The following is an 8,863-nucleotide window of genomic DNA, read 5'->3' as shown; positions in this document are numbered from 1 at the left end:
ATACATCTTTGACATACCGTACGGAAAGACGCCACCGAGCCCATGAAAGTGTTTGGTTTGACAGCTGCTTGAAGAGAGAGAGATGGTTTACGGTTTTCTTAGAGTTTGTTTTGGAAAGATTGCTGTTCAGGATGAGTGATTAATAGTACTTGAGAGGTTTCTTTGAGATGCTTGTAATGTTGCATGATGGTTTAAAAATAAATGTTTAGAGTAGTTTCAGGGTTCGATTGTGTTTGTGTTATTCATAAATTTCGGTTGTCCTCCTCGAGCAACTGCGGTTGAGTGTATAACTGTTGATCTGAAAGCATCCAAACACAGAGTCAGAACCACTGATAAGTGTAGTTTAGGCTCTGATTATGTCAAGGCATATGTATACGACTAATCTAACAATTCAATAACCGATACATGAAAAAACTGGTAATGCTCTCTAGTCAAAATCATCATTGTCTTTATTTAACTTGATGAAGGATCAGATTCCATGAGCTCAAACACAACATATATAAATTTAATTTTGAATTTGAATTCTCTTCATGTATTTTCTTTATTGCCACTTTCTCACCAGTAAGGGTGTCTATGGCTGATCCAACAACTCCATAATTGCCTTTTCCGATTACTTCTTGGATTTTGAATCTATTGGCATCACCATAGTCAGAAAAGAAGTCCATCTCCAGATTGTTCTGTTACAGATACCAATTTTAAGTCAGATAACACACTCTATAGTAAGACGCATAACAAGTCGATTACACTGGTTTGACTCACGTAATTTAGCAATACGATCAAAGAGGTTTGACCCTTCTTATTATCCAATGCAGACACCGTATCAATCATTATCTAACATAGTTTATTGCACCTATTTATCCAACGCAGACACCATATAAGTGTTTACGTATGTGCACGGTGCACCTATTTACATAATAACAACACTAAAAGAATACATTGTTCAACCATATGAGCTATTGCAGTTATAGATAAGCACGGATTTGATATCATGTTTGTGGCCACATCTTAATGTCTCTTCAACCATATGAGCTATCACACATTAAAGGTAAATCTGTTTAAAATGCGTGTAAGAATGTATGATATATTGATATCTTAAGGTCATAGTGTCTGTAATCAATCTAAGGGACTCAGCTTTGGCCATATAGTGTGCAAGTGTTCATACAAAAATGATTTTTAATAGTCCTTCCTTGAAGTAATCATCATTTTTCTGTGGAATTGTGCATACAAATGATCTAAAAACATTTTAGGAAAATTAGCTAGGTCGAGTTGGTATAACCCTTGAACATACCATAGTATCTTAAAAATGGTTAGACCAGGTTTTTGAGAGTTTAGTTATCTAGCCGATGCCAACCTGTTTGTAATAAATCTGTATTCCTAATACTTTTTGATTTGCTTACTCTCAAAACTTATGGAATATATGGGTCTGAATAGCATATACCTTACTCTTAAGTTTTTCAACACAAGTCTATTGATTTAATAGTATTAATATTAATCCTTCCAAAAAAATTGGGGAGGTAGATACCTTGCATATATCATGTTGCCGCTTATAAAAATATTACGTGAGTAAATATTACATCCCCTGCAAGAATATTTTATGTGTATCAGGGGATGTTAATAGGCAAAAAATTCCATATAATTTGCATTATTTTATTTTTATTGAAACTATTAATGAAGGCTGTAATATATTCTACGATTTGCACATTAATTTCGGCATTGACTATTTCTTATATAGGCCTGGTCCATTTCTTATTAATATGTATATAAAGGGAAAATTTCATAAAACCCATTTTAATATTTTAACTAATTATTTTGCTTATTTTAATAAACAAAATTTTAATTTATGTCCTTTTTAATACACAAACTGTATTTATTTTAGTCAAAAATATTAATAAGTTTCAAGTGAAATTCAAATTTTTTAAAAAATTCATAAAAAAATCTTTACAAATTCTAATTTTATTTTGTGTTTTATAAATAAAAGTAAATAAATTGTGGATAATATTATATTCTGAAATAAAAATTTCATGTTTTAAATATCAAATTTAGATTGTTTTTAATAGAAAACAAACATTTATTTGTCTTATAATATCTAGAATTTAGATTGTTTTTTAAATAGAAAAAAATAAAGAAAATTTCTAGAAATCAATATAATGATTTTATATTATTATATAAAAACATTATATTCATATATAAAGAATTATAATAATTATTAATGTCTTATAATGTCCATATATGTCTTATAAGTCATTTATAACAAAATAAAGCATTTATAAAATTATCTTTCATGGCTTACAAAATTATTTTATCTTAATTTCAAATTATTTATATAAGTTTATAAAACATTTATAAAAAATAAAAATTCTCCTATATATTAAACTAGAAGTCACTTAAGTAAATTTTGCTTACATGTTATCATTTGCGAAGTCTAATTTTTTGTAATTTGCTTGATCGATAATTTTTAATTTTATTTATTTTAGCTTAGATTTAAAATAAAAAATCTACATTCAATTAATATCACTTGCCAAATACTCTAAATTATATTACAAATACTGATTTATGGTACATAATTGTTAAAATTATATAAAGAATATTAACGTTTGACCAATTCTTTTTTATATTTATAAACTACATAATATAATGAACAAAACTTTTAATTTTTGTAATTATTTTAATTATATCTAAAATAAAAGACAAGTCTAAAACTAATTACTATCACTTGTCAAATAACCTAAATGATATTACAAATAATAATTAATAGTAGCTAATTTTCAAAAATACAGAAAGTGTAATAATGTTTGATCAATTATTTTATAATTATATACTACAGAAATAATGAATATAGAAAAATTTATAGAAATCGATATAATGATTTCATATTCATATAAAAATATAATTGTATCCAAAATAGATACTTATCTCTTATAATGTTCATATATGCTTTATAAATAATTAAGCTTTGAAGATTGAAAAGATTATATTTAACGGATCATGTGAGAACTTTGGTTTAAAAAATATTTTGCATTTAAGTCAAATAATATAGTAAATAAGGTAATGTTATGATTGAAAAGAATTCTAAGATGGATTTTGGTTGTTTATTGTATGTTTGCATTACTATTTAGAGAGAGAAATAAATATTTTGCAAAAATATGTAAAAAAATTAGAAAAACATTAGCAAAAATTTAATAAAAATAACGAAATGATAACGAAAAAATAAGAAGAGGCCGAAGAAGATGCATAATATGGTCAGAAGCACAAAAAGAAAGTTGTGAAGAGAGAGAGAGAGATACATCACGGGATGTGGAATAAAAAAGAGCGAGGGAGAGAGAGATTCATCTTGCTTAGAGTGAGAAATAGATAGAGATCACACAAAGAGGGAGAGTAGAGAGCGGTGAGAGGTAGAGAGTGAGCGGTGAGAGGTAGAGAGTGAGCAAAGAAAGGGAGACTCGAGAGAGACCGAGCTGAGAGAGGTTGAGAGGTTGCGATGCGATCGATAATTCTGATTCTTGCAGTCATGTCGCTAGGTCTTGGATCCTCGACCAAGATGATATTTACTTTAGTAATCATTTTGTTTGTTCTTTCATATCCAATCAAAGTTATACTAACATATAGACGTTTCTTTCTTTTTTGCTTACAGACTTCGGATCAAAAGGATATTGAATGCATAGACATATATAAACAACGAGCCTTTAGTCATGAACTTCTACAATACCACAAACTACAGGTTTTGTTTTTGATAAATCCTTCTACGTTTATAATTTTATGGTCAATAGTATTTTTTGTAAACAACAAAAACCCCAAAAGAAACTAATAATTTTTTTGTAACAAAAATAACAGAAAAGACCATCAGAAGTCCCAAAATCGGCCCAAGTAAAAAAGAAAAGCAAGTGGAAGACATCTGAAACTCAAGTGAGCAAGGCCAATTGTCCAGAAGGAATGATACCTAAGTGGAAGGACAAAACATACGGTTCAAACAAATCTACTGTACCCGTACGGACTAGTTCATCTATGGATCAGTCGTCTAGACATGAGGTATAATTGTTATCGACTGATTAGAAGCATATTCATTTTACCCATATCATAAAATAAAAACTATATATTGATTGACATCAAAATTCCCACTTATAAAGCCGGTTCTAAGATTTGTAAGAAGCAAAAAAAAATAAAAATTGGCCCCTTAATATAAGTGTTTATGATCAAACAACAAATATTCAACAATTCAAGTATTAAATAGTTTTTCATAATTTTTAATATCATCATAACTTATAAACACAATATATAGAATAACCTAAAAGAAAGAGAGTGAAACACTGCATAAAAAGTCAACATGGAAAATTGATTGTAACAGATTTTAGATTTAACTTGAATCATAAAATTTACTTTTTATCGACTATAATAAAAGTTTGTTTACGATGTTGAAAAATTAGTATATAACACACAATGACACAAGTAAGCAACACTTCATTATAGAGTGAGAAATGAAGTAGGGTTGAAGCAATTTTGCTTTATTTTCGCTTTTATTCTATTTTGAAGGAAAAAATAGAGTTTTATGTTGAAGATGCTCTCAGACTCAATAAACCACATCGAATAACTTGTCTAAAAGGGCCAGAACTGATGGAGTCCATGTTTCTCGGCTCCAAATCCATTGGACTGCGTGTGATACATACCTTCCACTGCTTGTCTAGTTGTATTTTTGAAAAATGATATCAACGCCGCATATGGAAGTTGCCTTTTTTTTTAATCCAGTGCTGCTTTAGTGATATTGCCTTTTTTCTTAAATTAAAAATTGTTAATAACATATTCCAATACTTAGGAAAATTTTTGCAAGCTACGTCAAGTATCATAGAATATGGGAAAAACATTTGAAGTATTGGAAAATGTGAATAACCATGCCGTATATACAAAGTAAAAATTGATATGGTGAAAACTATATAATCAGGTTTAATTGATTTAAACTTTAATAACCATATGATGAAAAACATTTTAAGTATTGGAACATGTGAATAACCATGCCGCATGTACAAAATAAAAATTAATATGGTGAAAACAACATAATCAGGTTTAGTTGATCTGAACTTTAATAACCATATGATGGAAAACATTTTAAGTATTGGCATGTATTGACCCATTTATTAATGTTAAAATCAATTAAACATGATTATATAGTTTCCACCATATTAAATTTTACTTAATACATATGACATGAATTAATATATATATAGTGATGTTATTCACATATTCCAATACTTATGTTTTTCCCATATTCGTTGATACTTGGTATATTTGGCAATTGCATGCAAGGTACTACAAATTTTTTTGCTAGGAGTTAATACTAGTTTATTAAGGAAAGGATGATCTAATAAAAATGTTTTATTTCATTGAACATAATACATAATTCTGATATTAGAAAAGCATAAGTCAAGCGTTTAATACCAGTTTACCAGAAATGTGACGGCTTTCAATCATTATGCGCAACAGCAACGCCCATTGACACAATTTCCATCATGATAACGTTAGTAGAGACAGTCATGGAAGCATTCGTAAGTTCCGAAACTTGGTGAACAAGGTATAAAGCAAATGTGTGTGTGCACATCAGATATCGTTGCCTCGACGCCTGAAACACATGTTCACCTTATTGTGTCGTACACATACGTTTGAATTATAAGAATACAATAAACAAATTTCAGTTTAATATTTTGCTCAAAAATAAACATAAAAATAGAATTTATCTGGCATAAAAAAACATATATATATATATATATATCTTACTATCTTACTATGGTCTGGACGGTCTCTTTCAATACTGATTTGGTACGAGAATGTAAACATTCCTATGAGGTGATAGGAAGTGATAGAAAGTTTTGAAGCTTTAGAAAGTGCTAAAGGAATAGGAGCAAAAGTTTTTTTGATGAATAATAAATTTAACATTCATTAAAAAAAAATCCCAATCTCAGTATCTGGATTACTAATCATGCGCTAAATCTATCTTCACTCTCCTTTCTCCATAGATGTTCGGTGTACTCGAAAAAAGAACACAAAAACTCAATATCGAACACAACCCTTGTCCACCAAAATCCCCCGTCCCTCTTTTCACCCTCGAAACTTACACGCTGATCACGACGACCAGCTCGAGAACTCTCCTTCTTCTCTTGGAAAAAATACTATGGTTATTCACTTTTTTTGGTAGGATTATGGTTATTCACTTGGGTTTCACATGAGCATCACTTTGCTACATAGCTTTGGCTGTATCCGTGTATATGTTTCTTTTTATCTATAGCAGAACCTCAGATTTGTTTCTCAGTGGTGGAAGAAGACAAGTGATGGTTCTTTTGTTTCTTGGAGTTTAGTTTCATAAATCTGAAGGGTCATACATCAAATCTCTTGTTTCTTTTTCTGTCTCTAAGCCCAAAACCCATTTTCAGCTTCTTCTTCTTCTGGCATTTTCTTGATTTTCATGTTTCTGACATTTTCTTGATTTTCATGTTTCAGTTAATCAGTTATCTTACTTTCTTTCTTTTGGTTACAGTAGATTCTTTGAAGATGGGATTTGCATCGCACAACGTTGATACTAGTTTGGGAAATTGCACTCCATACACTAAACTTTTACCCTAATTAAACAAATACCTTAAATCCCACAATATTATACTTTCTCCATAGACACAAACTAATCACATCATAGGTATTTTCATTTTTTAGGGTTTTTAAACCAATTCACTCTACTAGTTTTAGCTTGTGAAAAACACAATCGTCAAGCAAAATAACTAAAGCCATGAAAACTATGGTAAAATGAAATTAGTATTATTTCATTGAACAAAATATGTAAATCTGATATTAGAAAAGGATAACTTAAGCTTTCAAATTGCCAGTTTACAAGAAAGTCATGAAGCGTTTGCTTACGCCATAGGAAACAAGGATCTTTTCGAAGTCTTAAGCCTCGCGGGATCCACATTGCTGATGCTATGCAGATTTGAAGCAAATAGAGATAAAGTCTAGTCATTGCTGGTCTTGGTGTTGTACTCTTACGTAGATATTCTAGATGATCAATTTATGAAATAATCATATCACTTTTACTGAGACAGATTCTTGAACCTCGTACGTTGTTCTTATAACTTGTTGATGATATTCTTGTTTGCAACTAAATGAATCGTGATGTTCAGAAATAAATCTAATATGCTAAAAAGGAACAATGCGTAACATAAGGCTTTTGCATTTGCTCATGAAAGTGTAACCAATCATAAACATGTTCTGTTATCACTTGGGATCAAGGCTAAAAACTTTGTATTATTTTTGTATTAAATTAGAGGATTCTGCTGAAGTTCATTAAAATTGATTCTTAGTCATGTTGCATGTACAAACGACATAGGATGATTAGTTTCAGTTCTTTGACTAAACTTATGGTTCCTCTCTCTAGCTCCAGAAATATTGATCTTCGATATGATGAACCATGGAGATTAGATGATCTAGCGGCATTAACTTGTTGTCCTTTGTGATATTGACTTATCTTTTTGTAACTGGCTTTATGATATTGACTTTTTCAAAAATATGTAAAGGATATTAAAATATTTTATTAATACTATATTTTATTTGACTTTAACCTCAGTAAATGTTGTTTTTTGGCATTTGCATCGAACAAAGTTAAAACAGTACTAGTTTGGTTATAAAATATAATTGTCAATAGAAATAACTAAAGTTATGTAAGCGATGATATAATAAAATAAGTTTTATTTCATTAAAAGGTTTACAAATCTGCTATTAGAAAAGCATAACCTTTTAATATAACAAAGCATAACTCAAACGCTCAAATTTGCCAGTTTACTCATAACCAAGGATTGCCAAGCATTTGGGATGACGACTTTTTATCATTATGTGCAGCAACAAAGTCCATTATATTCACAATTTCCATCATCAAAATTTTTGCTTAGGCAGTCATCGTAGCATGGATAAACACCGTAAGTTTTTGTACAAGGTTTATAGCAAATGTGAATCTGAGATGGCGTTGCCTCGACGCCTGCAACACATATTCAACTTATGTTAAGGGAAATCAAATATGAAATAAATGTATTCAAAAAATAAATTTGTGGGAAATGGGAAACCAAATGTTATTTTTTTCTGAGAAAGGGCTTTTGCCAAATGTTTAGTTGAGAACGGATGTGATGTACGAAGAGCATACTCTTGTAATTTTAAAGGAAATAGACTTAAACGTACCCATATGCATCTAATTAATCGGTTTTACAATTTTTTGTTCTCTAAATATTATATGTAAATAATCACTTATCTTTAGAATGACCAGATATATTATATAACTAAAAAACATACCCGGTGAAGCCAGTACGGTGGAATTGGAGAATGGATTTGCCGACATCACTACAAAAAAAATATCAGACAAGTTTTTGTGGTATTCATGATTTATTTCTTAATGTTAATTATGTTGTAAAATTTTTAAAAACGAAACATTCAGAAAGTTACTTTTAAAAATGATCAAAAGAGAGATGAACAATGAACAATTTACAACATACCCCGTGATGCGAAAACGTTGGAGTTGGACAACGACGACGTTACTAATACTACTACAAGAAACAACATCACAAAAGTTTGTCTGATATTCATTATTTTCTCTGTCAATTTTGTTGTGAAAAAGAAGAAGTCGAAATGCTTTATTTATATGAGTCTTGGTCAAAAGTAGTGTCTTCAATTTCTACAGATTTTGTTTATTAAGAGATATGTTCATCATCGAAAAAGCTCAGAAAGAAATCTTAGAATTCTACACATGTCAAAAGAAAAAGTCAAGAATCCAAGAGAGATTTTCATTTTTAACAAAATAGAAAATATATTTCAACTACAAATTAGCCTTTTTTTTTTATCTTTGACT

The 8,863-nt window shown here is 29.7% G+C and overlaps 1 protein-coding gene across 1 annotated transcript; it reads right to left on the bottom strand.

Annotated features, from left to right (window-relative positions):
• Positions 1–7,701: 7,701 nt before the first annotated feature.
• On the bottom strand, positions 7,702–8,624 carry LOC125596261 (defensin-like protein 58). The gene is made up of 3 exons (XM_048771449.1): positions 8,511–8,624; positions 8,311–8,358; positions 7,702–8,002 (listed from the first exon to the last, which is right to left on the bottom strand). The coding sequence occupies exons 1-3, from the start codon at positions 8,599–8,601 to the stop codon at positions 7,857–7,859; spliced, it is 285 nt and encodes a 94-aa protein (XP_048627406.1). The 5' UTR covers positions 8,602–8,624; the 3' UTR covers positions 7,702–7,856.
• Positions 8,625–8,863: the final 239 nt, after the last annotated feature.

The sequence above is a fragment of the Brassica napus genome, unplaced genomic scaffold (genome assembly GCF_020379485.1).
Source record: "Brassica napus cultivar Da-Ae unplaced genomic scaffold, Da-Ae ScsIHWf_1166;HRSCAF=1662, whole genome shotgun sequence".
In the NCBI taxonomy this organism is placed as follows: domain Eukaryota; kingdom Viridiplantae; phylum Streptophyta; class Magnoliopsida; order Brassicales; family Brassicaceae; genus Brassica; species Brassica napus.
The sequence above is the reverse complement of the archived record's forward strand: the minus strand, read 5'-3'. Positions and strand labels throughout refer to the sequence as shown.

What these genes read in the sequence shown, in the direction of transcription:
- LOC125596261 (XM_048771449.1), bottom strand. Translation starts at nt 8,601, where the DNA reads ATGAATATCAGACAAACTTTTGTGATGTTGTTTCTTGTAGTAGTATTA. An exon ending in CAACGTTTTCGCATCACGGG is followed by an intron (nt 8,359 to 8,510) that starts GTATGTTGTAAA and finishes TTTTTTTTGTAG; the next exon opens with TGATGTCGGCAAATCCATTC. An exon ending in CACCGTACTGGCTTCACCGG is followed by an intron (nt 8,003 to 8,310) that starts GTATGTTTTTTA and finishes TATGTGTTGCAG; the next exon opens with GCGTCGAGGCAACGCCATCT.